Genomic DNA, 20,747 nt, shown 5'->3' with positions numbered 1-20,747 from the left:
AGGAATGGCATGTATGACAAGGGTACGTGTAAAATAGTAGATAATTATTGTTAATATTAATTACTGTCCTGTGAGATGGGATTCTGCTGAGATCAGGTCGATCTCAATGGGTGTCCTGGCTGCATGTCCCACCGACGATCTAGCGCCTCTAATTGCTTGGATGGCTGAGCGTAGGAGGGAGAACGTTAGGCGACATCTTAGCCAGCATAGAGTTTTATTGTAGGTGATGTCCCATTTCTGGGCAAGTAGTGAGCTCAGGCGTTTGTAGAAGAGTGATGCTTCTACGCCCATGCCTCCTGTAACGGATAAAACTAACGGTGCGAAAGAGGAGTGTTCAACTTCCTGGACTCTTTGCTGATAAGCCCGTTTCTTTTCCAGTTTGTGTTTTCTGTATGTTGCTGCATGTGACTGGTTTCTGTTGGAAGGGGCGAGGGGGTTAAACACTCTCACATCAAAGTATGTTTTTTGGAATCTTCCCCCCCAGACACCATTGGCCGATATATCCAAACGTGCGTTTTCTTGGCTGTTCGCTGAGGCCCCGTTGAGTTGGTCCGCGCTCACAGGTTGTAGGTTGGGCTAGATTCAGATTCACTGTTTTTTTGAAAGAAATTGGCATTTTTATGGTTTCGTAATGCCAAAATATTAGTAGGCAGTCTTTCAAGGGAACATTTGGCGTGTTTCATAGTTGGCTATATATAGATCTACTGACTTGGTAACGAGGTTTCTTGCACACTTCCTGTCGTCAAAATAATTATGTATACACCAATTGATCTTATGTTTCACAGACTTTTAAAACAGACCAGGGGGGGTGGCCAAAAAATGATAAATATCATTCAAACAAGTCACAATTAACACACCAAAAAAGCCACTTTAGCAAAACATTACTACATTTTGCTCATAGATCACACGGCCATTCTGACCTCTGACCTGGACTACTAATTCGTTTTTTGGGGGGCATTCTGCACAAAAATCGGTGAAACATAACATGGTGTGGCCTAAAGTAAAAAGTAATGTATCTAACCCCATGCATGCAAATCTAACCCATTAGTCTACGTGAGTATATAAGTCTGGCATTTTTAAGTTTCAAAAATAATGGTAGAAAAACCAGTGAGCTCAGCCATGCAAACTTTTGACAGCATAACTAATACAAACATGTATATAGATCTAATTAGCTGTGATCTATAGTTGGCTATAGTTATTCTTCATGTCTTTCGTTTCTTTCGTGGTGGAGGTGAACCACCACGTGCTAGTTGTTCTAGAACTTCATGTAGAATATCCGGGTTTGATTTGATTTCAGACCAACCTTCACTCATTATTACCTTGTTACAAATACCATTTCCTTTGGTGATAAACTCAAGCACATACTCCCTCAACTCTTCAAGCGGCTCACGGTATTCACTCAAGCTCGTAAACGCCAAGAGATGAGCAGCATTTTCTTCTGTGATTTGTATTGCAAGAGCATTCTCGCAGCGAGCTTGAAGGCCGGGTAGCTCATACATGTGAGCTGCATACCACAGTTTCTCTGCTGTTCCTGGATTCATAATATTTGGTGTTTCATCAGTGTGGATATAAGAGATGACTTCTTGACAAATGTCTGGCTCAACTGAGAATTTGACAGTGTTTGTTGCCTTTTCTTTCATTTCAGTACGAAACATGCTGTCAAAGTAGGTGGATCGAGCGTATAACATCAACTTGCTCGCTTTGATCTCTACACAGTCGGGTCCAGCAAATATAGTAATATCCTTCATGGAGTCATTAATGCTACCAAGTGAGGTTTCCAGATCAGTAGATATGCCAGGAGGAAGTGCTTTAATGAGAGGGGTTTCATTTAGAATGAATAATTCTAATTTAATTTCAGCTGGCCTGTCTTCTCCACTCCACTCTTTCACTTGTATTGTTGTACGACGACAATCCCGCAGTCCTAGTTCGATTGCCAGTCCATATATTATCTGTTCTTCACCTATATTTCCACCTACATGATAAATAACTTTGACCTTTTTGGCACCACTGACAAGTTCAAGACTGGCAGATCGAGGCTTTACTGTAGAATCCCTCATAAAAATTGACAGAAAATTTCAGTTGAGCACCAGCTAACTTGCTATTTGGGATTAGCGCTGAAAAGTCCCGTTTGGAAGTCAAACCTGACCAATGAAAAGAGTAATGACAAATTTTCGACTTCTTCAAGCTGCCCTCTTTCGAAATGGACTCAGCCATTTTGACATGTCGACAATGCCTGAATCACTATGGTCTATGCCTCGGTGCGCATGCGCAAGAGAAGTATTAGTACGTGTGCAGGCTATAATTATACTGTACAATCAAGTGCAAGTATTTTTCTGTTCTCTTTGTCATAGTTCAATAAGATAAAATACGGGACTAATTGGAGGAACAAAGAAAGAAAGAAGGAAGAGACTAAGAAAAAGGAGAGCCTGCCTTGCTAAGTCGCGTGACGGTAGACGAGTGGTAGACGAGTGAAAATGAACGTGGGCAATCACTAGCTGGGCGGAGCCTGACAGAGCAAAAAGCTACAGCATGCCTAGCCTCGTTCCCAGGCCTTACTTTTTCTTGCTGTTGTCACTGTTCATCCATAAACATAAGAAAGACATAGTGAGGCAGCAAAGAAAGAAATGGGCGTACAGTTAAGAAAAAGTAAGGCCTGGTTTGGGAAATCGCGTGATCCACAAGGATTTTTATGAACGTGGGCGATATGTAGCCCACAATCGTGACGTAAGGTATTCTCCCACGCATTCAGAGTAAGACTGTACTTAGCCTCGATTCCAGGCCTTGTTCAAGCGGCCTGGAATCGAGGCTAGACTGTACTGTACTGCACTAGCCTCGATCCCAGGCCGAGTTTTCGCTTTTATAACGGTTAGGCAAACAACTGGGCCTGGTACTAGTTGTCTGCGCATGCGTCAGTCGTTCGTCAGATTCTGACGAATGGATATTCTCGTTCACTTTCGTGACATTTATATTCGTGTACTATCGTGTACTAGAAGTCAGTTCCCGTTTAATCATTATTGGAATCGATTGGAATGGCTCTTAGCTGAAGCTTCTCTCTTCTCTGAAGCTTATTCTGAAGACTGAACAACAAGGGAAGAGGTATAAAGCTTTGTCAAGCTTGTTAAGGTCAGATATTTTTGTGTGGGCCCTATGGCCGGCTAGGCTATGCTATCAAGTCTTGTTCATGTTTGGCAAGAATGTAGGTAGACTATAGTTTCATCATTAATATGGTGGATCAAGTGAAGAGTGTGAGCTAGAGAACTTGGTGCTGCCATCATCAGCTCGTCGACAATGACACTATAACCGAGAAATTTAATATGTATAGATCTACACGTATTTAAAATGTCTACTTCTCTGTACAGGAGCAATGGCTAATATCCAGCTATCCCAACAGTGCTCCTCTTGGCTATACTAACGGACAAGACTGGACAGTTTGAGGTAAGGGTTTAACCGTCTTTGGTTTCTTTTAATATTGTCCTATACTCACAGACACAGGACTGGAGTATGACCTGCTCATTCGAGCGTTGCTGGGTAGCTCAGAGACATCAAGAGAATCTCAAGTAATGAGTTACGAGTTGGGGCCTAGAATCAGAGAAGTCCAGCAGCCTGCTAAATCTTTTTGAAACGTAATTTGAAGGCATTCAATCATCCTGAAGTTGCCCTGGGTCACTGTAATTGTGCTGCAGCACAACTGGCAACTCCCCAGGCCTTTGTGAAGCAGCTCCCTATGTGCATCTTTTGTGTACTCACTCTGTGCATTTTCTGTGTACAAATTTCTATTATTGATTTATTAAATATTTTTGCCGACCACAAATATACAATGAAAATTTGACGCATGCGCAGACAACTAGTACCAGGCCCAGTTGTTCGCCTAACCGTTATAAAAGCGAAAACTCGGCCTGGGATCGAGGCTAGTACTGCACTAGCACTGAGACAACCACCAAGCTGTGCTGCAAGTCAGATCAGAGAACCAGCGTGGCCAGCTCTGGTGGCAGTAGCTACCTGCTATATGATAATGATGACTAAGCTATTCTACTATAGCATGTAGAAAGACACAAGAAAAGGTAATAGTCTGATAGAATCTAAACACACAATCTAGACTAGTAGATAATCTAGCTAAGCCTAAGGTATAGCTAGCTATAGTGCTTGCAAACTTCCAGTTCCAAGTTCATGTCCAGCTTGCTGCAGGCAAAGTTTTATTAGTCGTAGACCTCTGCGTGGGCAGTCCAACATCTCTAGCTCAGTATGCCCACGCTCATTTTCACCCTTCTACCAAGAGTGCATAAGAAGAGAAGAGTGTCGAACTACTGATACTTCTACACAAACACTGTGCACAAAGTAACGTGACATCCTGTCAATTGCACGTGAGCAACTCGCAATTGATGACGTTTGCGCATAATTACGCAACGCACAAAAGTTGTTAATAGTGAGTAAACAGTGCAAGTGAAGAGGATCAACTCGACTATTGTCTCTATTTAGATGATTTTTGTGAAGAGATCGTCTCCTATCAGTGTGCAGTGAGCAGCTCCACAAGCTCTGAACGTTGAACGGGAACAACTAGCTAGAATTGTTCGATTACCACACCCCTAAAAACGTCACGGTTAACATTTACTAGGAGATTACTAGTAAATTTACAATACTTTATCACGTGCGAGTCATGTTACTTTGTGCACAGTGTTTGTGTAGAAGTATCAGTAGTTCGACACTCTTCTCTTCTTATGCACTCTTGCTTCTACCACCCTTCTACCCTCACGCGACTTCCCGATACAGCTTTTTCCTAACTCTACGTCTATTTCTTTCTTTATTCCTCTAATTAATACAGTATTTTATCTTATTGAACGATTGTGATAAAGAACAGAAAAAGGAGAGCCTGTGCAGAGCTAGAGGCTACAGCATGCCTAGGCCTACGCGCACGCATTGCAAACTCTAAATAAAAGCTGTTAGCATCGTAGATAGTAAGCCAGAATCAACATCGTAGACGAGGGCTTACCTAGTAAAGACTAAAGAGACTAAATATCTAAATTTAGCTCAGTTTTTTTTCCCGAGTTCAGAACGTTCGAACAGACCCACTTGATTAGTAGATATAATTATTACAGCAGTATAGTCTACTCTACTCTAGTCTTTCATACTTCCTCTACTGACTAAAGGTCTCACAAAGGCTGACTCTACTGCACTGTACTGTACTGTTCATAACAGATTATGTTCCTGGTAAATGCGCTCCAAGTACTGTGTGGGAGGACATGCAGTTATTGAGGTTTTCTCTCGCCCACGCTCGTTAAAATTTGTCTACGTCAGTAGGGGATCACGCGACTTAGCAAGGCAGGCTCTCCTTTTCTTAGTTGCTTCCTTCTTTCTTTCTTTGTTCCTCCAATATTTCTCTTCTGTGACAAAGAACAGAAAAAGGAGAGGCTGCAAAGGAGGCTAGTGCAAGTAGGCCTAGTAGTCATGTTCCTCTTTTGATTCGTGGATTTTCAAAATAATACTTTGTTCTTACTTGGAATGCCAGTGCAGCCTTTTCAGAAGAGTGCGTAACACTACTTGATCATTATTATACTGCATAAGCTCTATTTTTATGTGGCGCCTTAAATAGAGGTAATTATTAAAGAAACACATGGAACAATTCATAAATTACAAAGTTAATAGTCTTCTCCTTTACTAACAATTTCTTTGCTAGTTGGCTTCAACAGTATGGTGTGTTCGTACTGCGCTGTATAGCTGCCCTTGATGTCACACAGCGGAGGGTAGGCATCTACTATACCAGAGTCACCAAGGTTCTTCAGGGCCATCAGATATTTGGTCTGACCCAATCTGCAGGGAGAAGGAGGCTGGGTGTGAACAATGGGTCCAGCTACACATGACTGTTTTGTATACATGACTGTTTTGTATACACCACATAATTATACACGAGACAGCCAGCTAGTGTGATGAGGACACACACACTGCATGAATATAGCCTCCTTCGCAGCCTCTCCTTTTTCTGTTCTTTGTCATAGTTCAATAAGATAAAATACGGGACTAATTGGAGGAACAAAGAAAGAAAGAAGGAAGAGACTAAGAAAAAGGAGAGCCTGCCTTGCTAAGTCGCGTGACGGTAGACGAGTGGTAGACGAGTGAAAATGAACGTGGGCAATCACTAGCTGGGCGGAGCCTGACAGAGCAAAAAGCTACAGCATGCCTACGCATTGCAAACTCTAAATAAAAGCTGTTAGCATCGTAGATAGTAAGCCAGAATCAACATCGTAGACGAGGGCTTACCTAGTAAAGACTAAAGAGACTAAATATCTAAATTTAGCTCAGTTTTTTTTCCTGAGTTCAGAACAGACCCACTTGATTAGTAGATATAATTATTACAGCAGTATAATCTACTCTACTCTAGTCTTTCATACTTCCTCTACTGACTAAAGGTCTCACAAAGGCTGACTCTACTGCACTGTACTGTACTGTTCATAACAGATTATGTTCCTGGTAAATGCGCTCCAAGTACTGTGTGGGAGGACAGTTATTGAGGTTTTCTCTCGCCCACGCTCGTTAAAATTTGTCTACGTCAGTAGGGGATCACGCGACTTAGCAAGGCAGGCTCTCCTTTTTCTTAGTTACTTCCTTCTTTCTTTCTTTGTTCCTCCAATATTTCTCTTCTGTGACAAAGAACAGAAAAAGGAGAGGCTGCGAAGGAGGCTAGCATGAATACCGTATAGCGGGTAATTTTCGGGGACAAAATATTCGTGGTTCAGCAATATTGAGACATTTCGTGGGTAATATTTTCGTGGTTGCTGCTTGGATTGTAGGTAAAGGTAGGCAAGGTCGCTTCATTCGTGGGTAAAATATTCGTGGTCAGACCTCCAACCACGAAAACCACGAATATTTTGCCCCATAAAAATTACACGTTATACGGTACTACAGGTACTGACATGCTAACAATCAAACCAAAGTTATTGCAAGTACAGTATATTGTATCCTCTCACCTGTCGAGCCACCTCCGACAAAATGCGAGAGTGCCAAAGTTTTGATTAATGACGTTGAGCAGCGACTTTGCTCGCTGAAGTCTCAGTGGAACATGGCCGACCTCGTAGTTCTTCATATAGTGAGAGCATTCCATGTCATCGTGAACCAATCCTTTACCAGTCGAGCCAAACGTCTCGATTGCATAGAACTCCCCCTCTTCCATACGAGTGGCATCACCACCTGCACATTTTAATTGACAGGTACTTGTAAGTTACAGTACACCAGTGAACACAAATCCTTTACACGTACGTACTTACACACAGATACACACTACCATATACCTCGCTTGCGCAATATAATGTGTGTATAAAACGTATTATTTTGTCAATTTCGTTGTAAGACAGTAGCACCACAGTCTCTCACCCTTCACAATGGGGACAGTCTTCCCGGCATGTATATTGTACTGCCCCACCGAATGACCGTTGAGGTTACGGATGGGCTTGACCTGATGTGTCTTCCCATCTAGCTCTACCTCATATGACTCCATCACCTCCTGGATCTGCTCCCCCACATCACACAGACGCACATCAATGCCAGCTGCTTTGATGCCTATAGGATAACACTAACATTACATCAATATCACTATCACTGCCTGAACTCAAGAATAACTAAACATTGTATAGTACAGTTAGTGTTTAATTATTAAAATGTGTTGCTTCCAATACATGCAAAACTCAGCGGCCCAATGCCTATAATTAGGAAACACAACACGGCTGTAATAAATCATGCGCAGAAAGCTAGAGCATATTTTTACATTTACAGTGTGTGTGTGTAGGGAAAGAAAAAGAAAGAAAGTACATGTAAAAATTGGAACTAGCAAAGAGAGGTTAATGCTGGGTTGCTGCTATATTTATGCATGTAACCATAGATAGAACAAGAGAGGGATTGGAAACGACCGGGCCTCCCTGTGTAAATGGGTGAAACACTCTGCCTTAGTCGACCTTTTAGAGCTAGGTTTTCTTATATAGAAAAATCAACATTGAACAGTGATCAATTTCACTATTTCTGAGTACACACATTGTATGGTAGTCAAGAGAGGTAATGAGCATGCTGACTATAAATATAATTTTAGCCACGCCCTATAATGCAGAGTGTTTCACGGAAAAATGTTCATTTCCAATCCTTGTTACTAATTTGTCTATGATGCGACCAATGAACATACATGTAACGTAATAATCTTGTTACATACACCTACATGTACAGGTACGTAAAATAAGCATTATTGTCACAGAAACCCGGAGTGCATGTATTACTAGCTCTCACCGGTATTTGTAGCCTCCTTGACTGCAGTCATTAGGGGGTCAAACTTTGGGTTGAAGGCCACCGTGAAGGCACAGTCAATGATGTACCCATTCACCTGCAACAGTATCAAACGTCTTGCAAAGTACACACCCAGATATTTAATTCACTATTATACTAGGAGCTCTCACCTAGACACATGTATTAACCTACATGTATGGAGCTGTAATAAACCTTGGAGCAGGTATTGAATAAGTACCTGTTGGGAGACTCACTTGTGTGCCAAAGTCGACCTTCATGATGTCATCGTACTGCAGTACAGTGTTGTCCCCAGCATTTGGTGTGTAGTGGGCAGCACAGTGGTTGATCGAGCACCCAGTAGGGAATGCAAGACCTGTTGTGAATACATGGAAAAGGTATCAAGTTGCAGCAGTAGTTGGTTGTAAAAATGGTTGATAGTGAGACCACCATAATTACAGCCAACTGTATTACATGTATATACTGTACATGATGTAGACATTGTATATAATAATACAAGAATGTACATGTACGTCAGAAAATGGACAGTCAAGTTATAGACTATCTGCGGATGGTGTAAGCAGAATGTACGTGGTACGCTGGAGTTACATAGAGCCCATATGGGTTAGATAGTTTCAGCTAAACGAGTGTATTCTTCACCTGACTTGAGACCATTGGCCTCCACCATGTTCCTGGCAGTGTCTTCTAGCAGCTCACACATGTCTATCAGCTTCACCCCAGGCTTGATCCAGCGCTGCATAAACTTGCGAGTCTGTCTGCACAAGCAGAGCAGAGATAGGTCACGATACCATACTGTCATAGTAGCAGGCATAATTAGAATATTTGCAGCTACATGTAATTGGATGTTGGTGGAATCGCAACCCCCAAATCAAAAGCCTTTCGCCAGTAGATACGGTAAGCATTGGTACATACCCAGCGAACTTGAGAACTTTGGCCAGAAGTGTGTATACACGTACAGTATTACATGTACTGTATTGTATTGATTGTTCGATCATTACACATCTCCCCCCTCCCACACCTACCTGTGTGCTTCGGCTGCCCTCCTAAAGTCCGAGTAGATGTCCAGCTGTGTCCTCTCCAGTGCTCTCTTCTCTTCACTAGTGAACCGCTGGGACGCCACCTGGTCGTCCTATGATGTCACATTACACCATCAATACATGTACATGCAACATGAAGCTAAAAACATATGGGTATTCTCGGCTGGTCTTCGTGAGCTTTTTAGGACGAACTACATAATTTAAATTGTACAGTGGCGGATCCAGGAAAAATGAAAGGGGGGTTCCAAACTACGAGCGCGCAGCGCGAAATTGTTGGGGTTACGCCCACTTCCGGTCACACGTAACTAGGGAAAATCCCATACTCAGCCAGGGGAAATCCCATAATAGACTTGCGTAGAGCTAGCTAGAGCTAGCTAGCTGCCACAAACAGTCAACTAGCTAACCTAGGCTAACCTAAACACTCTTGATGCATCAGAACAACAGGTATATACAATCATTGAATCAAATTACAATAGCTACAAAACTGATAAATAGCTAGCTGGTAGCTGTAGTAAAGCCACAATAGCTTAGTCTGAAAGGGGGGATCCGTGGCACCCTGGGATCTCCCCCTGGATCCGCCACTGGTATAGCGGGTATATTTCGAGGGTATAAATATTTGTGGTTTTCGCGGATTAAGCAGGTGTACGAACATTTATAACCGCGAATTTAATTTCGCATGCATGCATGCTGCAAAAAGGCTGCTATTCCACAAAAATTAAATCCCCAAAAACCTTTCTAAAGGCATTTTCGAAAATTTATACCCTCGAAATATACCCGCTATACGGTATGTGCAAGTAAAACGATTTGACCTTAATAAATGGTTTCCTATACATAATTATACTTACAGTGTATGGCATGTGCATACCCTGGGGATACTCTCCCCCAGGGTATTGAGTTGTGATGGGTACGGTGGGCGGATTAGTCTGTCTCACAGTTGCTCTGGGCTCAGTGGGCTCACGGTAACTGTCCGAAAACAACAGTCGAATGTCTGGAGGATAAGCAATTTGTACCCGTCAGAGTAAACCTCTCAGTAGAATGACTAATGAGATATCATTATAAATGTATACCACTTGTAGCTATTTAAAGGATCCACCTTTGCAGCGCACCTGTTGGGTTAGTGAGAGGGTGTAGATAGTCTTCTTCACTTCCTCCAGTTTTCTTTTTCTTCTTTTTCTTTTTCTTTGTGGCTTCACTAGCTTCTGCTCCTTCCACTGGTTCATCAGTAGTCTTGCAATCAGCTACACCTCCAGCTAAATCAGAAGAAAAAAAAATTTTGAATTATTACTAGTTACATACAATGTACATGTACATGTAGGTCTGGCCGAGCAACTCCACAGTTATGATGCTACTGAGATGTACATGCACAACAGTGTGCATGAAGAAGTAATTCAGACTTGGTACATGTACACATGACTTGTACTAAAATAATAAAAAACCTCAAATTGACCAGCCTCAAAAACTTACTTGTGGTCTCTTCTTCTGGCCGTTCTGCAGCAGGTTTTTTCTTTTTCTTTTTCTTCTTTTTCTTTGGTGCCTCTTCACTAGTGGCAGTCGCTTCGGGAGCTTGGGTGGTTATTGAGGTAGAATTTTCCTCCTCATTATCCTGCACAACAATCTATGCAAAACTAGTCATAAATTTTATGCATTATTTATTTTATCGTTGACCATCGATCGATCAGGATTGGACATGCTGGTACAAAGATACCATCCTCACCTCAGGTTTGGCTGTGTCTGTAGCTGCAGCCTGAGGCTCCTGGACAATTTGTGATGGCTCCATCATGGAATGTAGATGTACATGTATACAATAATGTTTATAAGACCAAGAAGAGTGAGCTTGCAGTTTTTGATATTTAATGAAACACGTGGGTAAACCATAGACATATCACTTAATTAGAACTGTACATGCCACGCCCATCTATTCACCATTAAAAGGTCAAGAAGAACAGAAGTCTCTGAGCTGCCCGCCCATAGCCGGCCTAGCCAGGTGGGTTTCTTTTTGTGGTAGTGGTAACACCTCCGTATGTACATACATATGCTAGTATACATATGCTAGATATCTTCCCCTTTAGAAAAATGGGCAGGTGAATAGATGAGATCAATAGCGCATGCTGTCCCGCCCATTTTTCTGTGTGTAGACGTGCTAGTCTTGCAATCACACCCTCTCACGGAAAAAAGGGTCTGGAAACAACGTGCATGTTGAGTTGTCCCTTGCGCCAGGATTTTGGCGCTGCCAATCAGGTTGTAGATTTGTAAAACGTCAATATCGCCCACTCATCACACCTACTTAACTTGCGGTCATGAATTTGCATATGCATAGTGATCAGAGGAGGGGGGCTGGAATCACTGCACCTTACTTCACTGTATAGATGGAGCTGTAAATACAGAGACTAAACCTGAACCGTCAATTGACCCACGTACCTATAAGATTGCACTCTAGACTAGCTGTACGTAGTGAACGCACTTTTTTATGCAATTTTTTATGCCTAGAAGTGCTTGTGTAATTACATCAGGTAATTACGATATCTAGCAAGCTAGACTAGCGTGGTCCCAACCTACATGCATATATTCTCCATTCCCGCAGATATGGAGAGTATTCTGCTAAACCCCCATTACAGGCCTCTACTGGCTATCATCAAGGGACTCAGGAATGGATTCATGTTAGTATAATTATTATAGTGAGGCAATGTATAGGTACAGGGCTGCAACAAAACCAGCACCATGATTGGCTTCCATACAATGTCAAATCATAATTATTCCTACCATGTTACATTTAATGTTACATTTAATGTATTATTGTTATTTTTGTTACTATTTATATTCTCTCAGGTATGGTGTGAAGGTGCGATTCCCTCACTCCTTAGTGATGACATTTCTCTTTCACGAAGGAACGTAAGTAGTTGGTATTGATACATGTACGTACGTAGTTACCTATTCGATTATTACTTACGGTTTAGAATGCAAGATTGAATGTGAATGACACTGTACATGCAAGCCTGATTGTGTTTCTAACTATTGCAAATTACGTGCGCATACTCTGCACTCTATTTCGTTTGCGATTTATGCGAAATTCTCAATCGAAAGAACCTCGCATTTTAAACCTGATATACGGTATAAGCAAGAGCTGATACCAGTCACTTGTCCAGTACTACATATAGTAGTTATAGTATAGATTTGGCTTATATTCGACAGGGGCTTGTCATAATGTCACAAAGTTAAATTATAATCATTCATAACACGCTTGCCTGATGGTCCATTGTTCTAGCTATAATTATACATGTGTAATATTAGTATTGATCTTATCCCCATGTAACGAATAGTTATGCCCACTTCCTGCAGACTGCAAGATAAGTTTGCGTTCATACTTCGAGCCACGTTTCAGCATGCTAAGAACCTCGCCATGTTGACAGCCATCTACAAGACCCTCATGTTGATCATGCAGAGGGTGACTGGACGAACACATCCACTACAAAACTTCCTGGCTGCGTTCATGGGGGGTTATGCTGTGTTCGGGGAGAACAACAAAGTCAACATGCAGGTATGGTGATGTTTCTCTACGTATGAGTCGGATCAACAATCTATCAGACTGCATGCATCAGCCCCTTTTGGGCACTGCATGCATGCACATACATAATTATTGCACTACTGTACCTTCGATTCGTTTGCTTCATTAAATCACTGAGGTACGTATAATTGCTGTACAGTTGGATAATAATTATATGATACTTGTTTGTTAAGTGTTCAATCAGTATCTTCGATCCCCGCTCCTATCAACATTAGGTGAACCTCTACCTACTCTCAAGGGTCTCTGTTGGGCTGGTGAGGACGGCTGTTAAGAAGGGTTACCTCCCTGAGCCAAAGTTTAACGTATTCCCTCTGTTTGCTGGTCTGATGTGGGGAATTGTGCTCTGTCTATTTGAATACCAGAAGGGCACGCTGCAACCATCGCTACAGAACTCTATGACGTATATTTATAATGATAGTACTGTATGGAGCAATGTCTGGGACTTTCTGGTCTATAACAATAGTTTATTATGGTGAATAGGTCATTGTTATTAGTGTAAGGATTGATTTTTGTGCTTATAGTCAATCACACTTTTTTAAGATGCGATGGTCAAATTACCTTTAAATGCATGTTCACCCAATGTATAGGGCTCGAACATGACTAACATTGCTGTGACAGTACAAGTATTCATGTTTTTAATTATGTCACAAAAACAAAACGTTTCGCCCAATGCATGTGGGGCTTGAACCCACGACCCTGAAATTATAAAGAGTCTCGTGCTCTACCGACTGAGCTAACCAGGTTGCATCGTTAAACAAATGGTGATTAATTTTGAATTTTGTCACAATTCAGGAAAATTACAAACACACCGATGTGGGGCTTGAACCCACGACCCTGAGATTAAGAGTCTAACTGGTTAAACGAATGGTGATTTTGTCACAATTCAAACAAAAGTTTCGCACAATGCGAACCCATGACCCTAAGATTAGTAAACTAACCAAACTAGGCTGCGTGGTTGCATTGTATGGTGATTTTGTCAAATTAGTTTCAATCGGGAAAATCAAAATGAAGTTTCGTCTCGATGTGGGGCTCGTACCGAACCCACGACCCTAAGATTAAGAGCCATGCTCTTACTGACTGAGCTAACCAGGCTATACACTATCCCAAGGATGGTGATTTTGTCGCAATTCAGTTTCTATTGGGCAAAAGTTACGTCCAATGTGGCCCTCACGAGACTAGACCCTGAGATGAAGAGTCTCATGCTCTATGATCTAACTAGGCAGCATCGTACTAGCTAAATTTAGTGATCAATCATCCTGTTATTAATTTTATCTTTATAATTATTAAAAGTAAAAATTTAATGTGTAAAAAAAATTCGTAAAAAGTGCTCCTTATATAGCGCTGTTGGTGCAAATTATAAAGGTATCTCACAATCTAAAAACACTGATTGATAAATATAGTTCTGTTGTGTATGTTGTTGCTAGGTTTCGAATATCTCCTGACAGTGGTCTACGAGAAACTTGAGGAGTTGGTTGGCGTTGCTAGGTGGTAGGTAGGGGAATATAGATGGTCCACACGACGTAGCCAGAGTACCAGCTGTCATTCTGTTTACATCAGAATGGGACACCACCTGCATAATTGGGTGTGGGCGTTTTAATGGTGTGTGTGGAGGGTGGGTAATATTGGCATTCTATAGGGAATGAGCAATCTTGGTAATTATCTACAAAAGAAAGGCCGGGGAATTGCAGAGTGTGATACCAATTTTTATACATTGTATGCAAATTAATGTAAGTTGTGAAAGCTGAACATAAACCTACGTACCTTAGCCAGAACTTCGGTGACGATTCTCAGTGTGGCTATGTGAGTGACATTTATTTTACTCAATAGTTGATGCACACCATCAACCTGTATAATTACAATGATCGAAGGCAGTGAGTGCATGATCAACTATACGACTATACAATGTATACTATAGCTGAGAGGTGGCTTTCCTGATTACCAGTAATCTGTAAAAAGACATGCTGACCACAGTTGACAAGTATAGACAGAGCGAACCGTTTCAGTTATATAAGTGGAATTGAATAATTGAAGTGAACAGCGAAATAACATGATTACACACGCACATGTACATGATTGGAAACAGAAGTGAGTTACAATAACGTCACAACGCAAGAGAACATGACTTACATTTCTCTCCTTGACATTGTGAATGAGCTCAGCGAGGGGTGGTCCTCGAGGGATCATAGACACCCGCAACTCTCTAAAGTGAAGCTTGAGCAGTCCACACACAGTGTGAGGGTCCAACACATCCCCAAGGTCCACATCAACACCTGCAGGTACATGTAGCCTGATGTGGGTATATATAGATAATGATAATGATAACGAGTAAAGGACGAGTATTCAACAAGAAGAGCTAGTACAACGTACTGTACAACAATACCCTCGAGTACTGACCATTTAGGAAGGAAGTCCTGAGTTTCCTGATGGCAGCCAGGTCTCCCGGTATTCTGAACAGGCCCTGTTCCACAAGCACATCATCTCTGTTGAGGTACGCCACACACTTGACTACCAGTGGCTCGATTATTCCTTGAGGAAGCGGGTCTGCAGGTGAGAACAAGGACCAAGTAATAACAAATACAAGCATAATGATGTACATCAAAGAGTCCAAGAATGTGAACCATCTTAATTGAATATTAAAGTTGAAATTTGATGCAAATTAAAAATTGGTGACTATTAAAAATAAAACACCTATATAGTGTGGGGTTACAACGCATTACCCTGAGATTAACCAAGCTAGGTTATATATACCACACTTACGTCACCACAAATTGATCTCATTGGTCAACAGCTGTAGGATATATAGAATATTAGCATACAGCCCCAGGCATGCACAGTTTTCAAGTTGTTTTTAGTTTTTTCATTTGTTCAAGAAAGTAAGCAAAGAGAAAATAGCCTGCTTGACGGTACTAAAACTCAAAGCGACGGCAGAAACACGGAAGGTGCTCTCCAACAAGATGGCTAAGCTTCCATGGGTCCATGGGTGCGGTTTAGATACATTTTATCCAAGAAGAGCTTGCAACTCCAGTAAGCGACGTCGAATGGTCAACGCTTGGACCAAGGAAACTAGCTCTTTGACGGCTGCAAAATCCGGCATAGTCTTGTTGTTTTTTGCAGTCTGCATCGTGATTGAATTGTTGCTAGGGGGAGGTCCTTTTATAGTGCTGCGGTCACGTGGTATAAGTCAGATATGCCACACCTACTCGGAGGATATGCACCCTATATATCCTCCGCTACCGTGGTTACATACCCCTCGACTCCGCCTCGGAGTAATCACGGTAGCGGAGGATATATGGGTGCATATCCTCCTTTTAGGTGTGGTATATCCTATACCTATAGCTATAGTTGACAAGTTTTGATCCATTTTTGGAGGATATAAAAGCAAAAGAATTTTACCATCGCCCAATGTGGAGCTCAAACCCACGACTCTGAGCTAACCGGGCTGGATGCAGAACTCATGGTGGCACTTAAAAGCACAACAACCACGTGATCTTACCACTACAGTTACTCATCGGACACAAAACATATTAAACCATGTACACGTACCTGGATAGTCCTCACTTCTGCTCATGCCTACATTGCCCTCAGACCTTCTCCTTTGTGAGTTTACCTCATCTGCACGAATGGGCTTACGAGGAAGACGCAAACTTTTAATACCTTTCTTCATTGAGCTGAACATTTTCTTGCCTCTAAACCGTGAAGAAGACTTGGACGGTTGCAAATCAGCTACCTGCAAATTCAAACAATCCAGTTCACTGTATTTGAGTATTAGTAAGTCTGATTCTCAACACTACGAGGGCATCCATTATCGTTGCAAGCATCAAACACTTTTGAAATGTATTATTTCATCTAAATCATAATTATGACGGGCCAAATATCCAACTTAATAACGCTAAACAATGTCACCGTTGAAAAAGTACAACATACACAACGATGTCCTTGTGACCATGACAACTCTACAAACACACTACAACAAATACATGTGTTACCCGGTACACATGTACGTTAATGCACAGGTTAGCTCAACACTTTTCAGCGAAAGGCCTCTTAGACCAATGCACTCAGGTTTTAAATGAGTAAAGCATAATTAGTTTTCTCACCTCGTCCCTCCCTTCAGTGGCACCTTCCTCACTTATCTCTCGCTCTACAGGAGGCAGTGTGGCCGGCATTGACTGCGTAACATCCACAGTAGCAGGAAGTGAGCTATCATAGTCTGGCGATGCTGCAGAGATGCTGTTATTCGGATGAGACGGGAAGCCAAACTGAACTACATCGTGGTTTGTTATTGATAGAGTGGGTGTGTTTGGGTATTCCGGCGTATCTGGCTCCACTTGCGATACTTCGACAGAGGCCATTATAGCCTTGCTGCCGCCAGCACTGTCGTGTGACTGGGGTGCCAAGCTATGTGGGGATTTCATGTCATGTGACCTTGGAGGCTTGCCATGCGACATCCTTGGAGACAAATCTATTGCTGTGTGAGATTTCGCCACTTTTTTACTTGGATGATTTGATCTCTTTGGCTTGGCAGGGGCCCGTTTGCTTCCAGAGTTTGGTCGAGGGGGAAATGGTCTAGGCGGCATATAAGGGCGTGCTGGTATTACAGGGGGGCTGGACGCAGCTGTGGGACTGTTAGTATCAGCTGTAACATTGGATGCATCAGCTGGTGTGCTGGACAGAGTTTCTTCAGGGGATGATGTGTTTTTGTAAACTAAAGGATTCTCGTGTGGCACTGGGATAACTGCTGGCTGTTGAGGGGTGGTGTGTCGGGTGGGTGTGCTCTCTAAGTTCCTGGTGGGGGGTGGAGGTGGGCTTCGCACCGAAGGACGGGGGGGCGTTGGTTCTGCATACAATTATTATAGGCAACATGCACACGGACATAGCAAAATTAATGCTCTTCAAGACCTTTTATGCATTATTATATACTGCAATACGAGTCACGATAATTATTATGGATTCATACTACTGGCAGACAACAACGGCATATGCTGTTACAAGGTTTTAGGGGGTCTGAACACTGCTCAGATTCAACTATATTTTACTTGCGTTACATACATATGTACATGACAAAAACTTACCAACAGGACTAGTTTTTGGAGCTCCGTTCTCGTTTTGGCTGCCTTCATTAGCTAGTGAGGTCTCCACTCCCTCACTCAAGTCCACCAAAGAGTCTATTGGAACGTGGGGAGACAGTCGAGTCGGGGTGGTTGGAGGGGGCGTAGTTGAAGGGGGTGTGGTATGGGTAGGAGATTGAGGGACTGAGTGATTGAGTGAAGGTTTAGTAGACGGTTGAGCCGGCCGGTTCTGAAGATCTGTAGAGAAAAATGTGTGTACAAGCATAATTAAAGAGTCGCAATGTGGAATCCTGTGCAAGTAATGGTGTTAGGTAGCTTACCCTCCTGATGTGCAATGCGAGTAGTCACATCAATGGTAGGTGATCGCTCTCTCATTGTTCTCTTCTGTGTGTTAGGTAGCTTGCCCTCCTGATGTGCAATTCGAGTAGTCACATCAATGGTAGGTGATCGCTCTCTCATTCTCTTCTGTTTGTGTTCTGTAAGGGATTTTGCTCTGGGTACACTCTTTGACCTGGGTGGAGGGGGGCGCCCCGGTCGAGCTCGCTGACTGGAAAAGGAGGGATAGTACGGGTGTTTGTAGTTTATTTTATCACTTTTTATTTTGTTCGTGAGGTGAGAGGATGATGCATGTACAACTACAAAAATACAATACTTACTTTGCCTCAGTTTCTTTGTCTTCTGCTTTTGTTTCAGTAACTTGTTCATCTTTCACTGGCTGCTTGCCCACACTGTTATGTCTGTCTCCTCCCTCACTGACATCGCTCTGACTACTAGTACTCGTAACAGTGACACTTTGCTGTCTCATTGGAGGCTGCTGTGGGCGGGCTGGGGGTTGGGACACCTTAGTAGACGGAGGGGGAGGGTGGTCCACAAGTGGCACAGGTACAGGTTCTCCACCCTCACGAGCATCACCGTCAACACATACCTCCACACTGTCAAGAGGTTGACTCACTTGCCGAGATACACCACGTCCATTAATAGCCTCACCAGACTCACGTCCCTCACTGGTAGTGTTCTGTCGTGTGGGTGGGTGTGGTCTAGGGGGTGGGACGGACACCTTGGTGGGTGAATGGCGCTCTAGGAGGGGGGAGTGTTTAGAATCTATGATAGTGAAGCCATGGTCGGGAGAGGCAGAACTTGAGCGGAGGGGTTGGTCTGTAATTATAAACACACATTAAGAGTCGAAGCGTACAATGGTCGTACATGTATCTCACTATGCAAAGCATGCTCAGCAAAATGTGTGCATACAAAAAGGGGACAGCTTGGAAGGTATGCATGGTTCCAATGAAGGAACTAAGGGGCATTCTCTGTACATATAATTATGTACTTACTGCTAGACTTCTGTTTGGTGGTTGGTGATAACTGTGGCTTTTGTTTGGACTTAGCCCTAGAGTCGACAAAACGGAAACTATCCTCTCTCTCTGACAATTGTTTGGGGGCTGGATTAGACACACCCACCGGGCTAGTAGTGCGATTGGGAGGAGGTGGTCTTTGTGGGAGTAAGGACACCACTGCTTCAGTCATTGCTACCTGAAGGAATAACGAGGAATGTAAACCGTGCTAATAAGGTAACAGCTAGGAAATTCCAAGTATTGTATAGTGTATAGACCTAATTGATACTACTTTGCTGTTAACAGAAACGATGCCATGGAAATTCGAGACAAATCTAGTATGCCTCTAACTATAGTGTAAGAATACATGTGCCACATTCGGCGAGCTAAGACAAGTTCTAGTATGAATGATGATATTAAAGTATGTATCACAAATTAGCCAAATTCGCCACCCAGAATAGTGGCTAAGGAAATGTAATTCAATACGTACCTGTATGCATCCTATGGATAATTCCCACTGTAGGGTCATTTATAGTACAAATGGCACAATTAATTTTACCATTATTTCTTATATAGGGATTTTGAGCCTATTATGGTCACTGCCAGCCAAGTGCATCACACATAATGCAGAGCCCATACAGTGACACGTACTGCACTGGTATCATATGACATTAGTGCATATGTTTAGTCTTCTTTTGTGGCAGCATTCGTTCACCAACCAATGGCAACGTATCCAAAGTGACATAATTATCTAGACAGACCCAAAATACTCTAGACAATGATCCTGTTGTAGTACATGGGATTAAGTTGCCTACCTTATATCCTTTAACCAGAGCCAGTGGCTAGCTACATGTAGTGTTGTGTAATTAGTACTAGCATCGATGTATGCAAAGCTTCTCTACAGACAACAGCAACAATGAGTCACGATTCATATCACAGCCGATACGATACGATACACTTACATACATGTACAGTAGTTAACTTAGGAAACTAGCTAGCAACAAATGTGGCCATGGTATATATTAATATAGTATGTGATTGTGGTTGGGAAGAAAAGCACAATTTTACTTATGAAAACTTATTCTGCAATGGGTGAGTTGGGAATCATTACAAACAATACGCTGAAATTGCAGCAATTTTCTTGCTACATTTGTATACAAAACCATCTTCCCACAATCTTCCCACAAGATAGATTACAGATTACAACAGTAATATGAGTGAGATGCTGTGGGTAGATCTACATGTAGTTCTACATGTACAAACCCTCAGGTCACATCACCTGAAACACACCAGAAATATACAGCCTTGCCAATTGCACTCACCTTTATGCTCCTGCGCTATAAGATTACTCTGTGCTAGCATTTAGTAGCTCTACCCCTGATCTGCTGTGACCATAAAAGTACACAAACACAGCCCTTCACAGTGTTTATGCTGAGATGAGTGGGCGTGGCTCGCATTTGTGGTAGAGAGA

General features: G+C 42.4%; 4 protein-coding genes and 1 long non-coding RNA gene across 7 annotated transcripts; 2 read left to right on the top strand and 3 right to left on the bottom strand.

Annotated features, from left to right (window-relative positions):
• Positions 1–1,202: 1,202 nt before the first annotated feature.
• LOC135333124 (TD and POZ domain-containing protein 4-like) lies at positions 1,203–1,748 on the bottom strand. The gene has a single exon (XM_064528042.1). It carries the CDS (start codon positions 1,746–1,748, stop codon positions 1,203–1,205), a length of 546 nt encoding a protein of 181 aa, XP_064384112.1.
• A 1,075-nt stretch (positions 1,749–2,823) lies between these two features.
• LOC135333517 (uncharacterized) lies at positions 2,824–3,811 on the top strand. Its single transcript, XR_010393945.1, has 2 exons — positions 2,824–3,435; positions 3,487–3,811. It is a non-coding gene; the product is annotated as an uncharacterized LOC135333517 (long non-coding RNA).
• A 1,768-nt stretch (positions 3,812–5,579) lies between these two features.
• Positions 5,580–11,164, bottom strand: LOC135333514 (methionine aminopeptidase 2-like). 2 transcript variants are annotated; one of them, XM_064528488.1, is made up of 11 exons: positions 11,029–11,164; positions 10,779–10,917; positions 10,421–10,564; positions 10,160–10,302; positions 9,300–9,406; positions 8,917–9,032; positions 8,514–8,632; positions 8,263–8,356; positions 7,363–7,548; positions 6,960–7,179; positions 5,580–5,805 (listed from the first exon to the last, which is right to left on the bottom strand). In XM_064528488.1, exons 1-11 carry the CDS (start codon positions 11,092–11,094, stop codon positions 5,634–5,636), a joined length of 1,506 nt encoding a protein of 501 aa, XP_064384558.1. In that variant the 5' UTR covers positions 11,095–11,164; the 3' UTR covers positions 5,580–5,633. The 2 variants fall into 2 exon arrangements, with proteins under 2 accessions (XP_064384558.1, XP_064384557.1); XM_064528487.1 differs by having other exon boundaries at positions 10,779–10,929; positions 11,029–11,162.
• A 3-nt stretch (positions 11,165–11,167) lies between these two features.
• On the top strand, positions 11,168–13,420 carry LOC135333515 (peroxisomal membrane protein 4-like). The gene is made up of 5 exons (XM_064528489.1): positions 11,168–11,298; positions 11,896–11,971; positions 12,141–12,203; positions 12,651–12,849; positions 13,092–13,420. The coding sequence occupies exons 2-5, from the start codon at positions 11,898–11,900 to the stop codon at positions 13,350–13,352; spliced, it is 597 nt and encodes a 198-aa protein (XP_064384559.1). The 5' UTR covers positions 11,168–11,298; positions 11,896–11,897; the 3' UTR covers positions 13,353–13,420.
• Positions 13,421–14,130: 710 nt separating this feature from the next.
• On the bottom strand, positions 14,131–20,746 carry LOC135333529 (mucin-2-like). 2 transcript variants are annotated; one of them, XM_064528502.1, is made up of 11 exons: positions 20,599–20,746; positions 19,277–19,475; positions 18,602–19,100; positions 18,266–18,492; positions 17,949–18,182; positions 16,974–17,713; positions 16,420–16,603; positions 15,271–15,417; positions 15,004–15,146; positions 14,638–14,721; positions 14,131–14,446 (listed from the first exon to the last, which is right to left on the bottom strand). In XM_064528502.1, the coding sequence occupies exons 2-11, from the start codon at positions 19,467–19,469 to the stop codon at positions 14,297–14,299; spliced, it is 2,601 nt and encodes an 866-aa protein (XP_064384572.1). In that variant the 5' UTR covers positions 19,470–19,475; positions 20,599–20,746; the 3' UTR covers positions 14,131–14,296. The 2 variants fall into 2 exon arrangements, 1 of the variants encoding a protein (XP_064384572.1); XR_010393951.1 differs by lacking the exon at positions 14,131–14,446 and having other exon boundaries at positions 14,635–14,721; positions 15,004–15,163.
• Position 20,747: the final 1 nt, after the last annotated feature.

This window comes from Halichondria panicea, chromosome 3 (assembly GCF_963675165.1).
Source record: "Halichondria panicea chromosome 3, odHalPani1.1, whole genome shotgun sequence".
NCBI classification, from domain to species: domain Eukaryota; kingdom Metazoa; phylum Porifera; class Demospongiae; order Suberitida; family Halichondriidae; genus Halichondria; species Halichondria panicea.
This window is presented reverse-complemented; position numbering and strand designations above follow the sequence as displayed.

Bases quoted from the DNA above. Each gene is read 5' to 3' on its own strand.
- LOC135333124 (XM_064528042.1), bottom strand. From the start codon at position 1,748: ATGAAGGATATTACTATATTTGCTGGACCCGACTGTGTAGAGATCAAA.
- LOC135333514 (XM_064528487.1), bottom strand. From the start codon at position 11,094: ATGATGGAGCCATCACAAATTGTCCAGGAGCCTCAGGCTGCAGCTACA. The intron at 10,930-11,028 runs GTGAGGATGGTA...AGTTTTGCATAG, and splicing joins CAGACACAGCCAAACCTGAG to ATTGTTGTGCAGGATAATGA. The intron at 10,565-10,778 runs GTAAGTTTTTGA...CTTCTGATTTAG, and splicing joins GCCAGAAGAAGAGACCACAA to CTGGAGGTGTAGCTGATTGC.
- LOC135333515 (XM_064528489.1), top strand. From the start codon at position 11,898: ATGGAGAGTATTCTGCTAAACCCCCATTACAGGCCTCTACTGGCTATC. The intron at 11,972-12,140 runs GTTAGTATAATT...ATATTCTCTCAG, and splicing joins GGACTCAGGAATGGATTCAT to GTATGGTGTGAAGGTGCGAT. The intron at 12,204-12,650 runs GTAAGTAGTTGG...CACTTCCTGCAG, and splicing joins TTTCTCTTTCACGAAGGAAC to ACTGCAAGATAAGTTTGCGT.
- LOC135333529 (XM_064528502.1), bottom strand. From the start codon at position 19,469: ATGACTGAAGCAGTGGTGTCCTTACTCCCACAAAGACCACCTCCTCCC. The intron at 19,101-19,276 runs GTAAGTACATAA...TTATAATTACAG, and splicing joins CACCAAACAGAAGTCTAGCA to ACCAACCCCTCCGCTCAAGT. The intron at 15,418-16,419 runs GTACGTGTACAT...TCTCACCTGCAG, and splicing joins CAGAAGTGAGGACTATCCAG to ACCCGCTTCCTCAAGGAATA.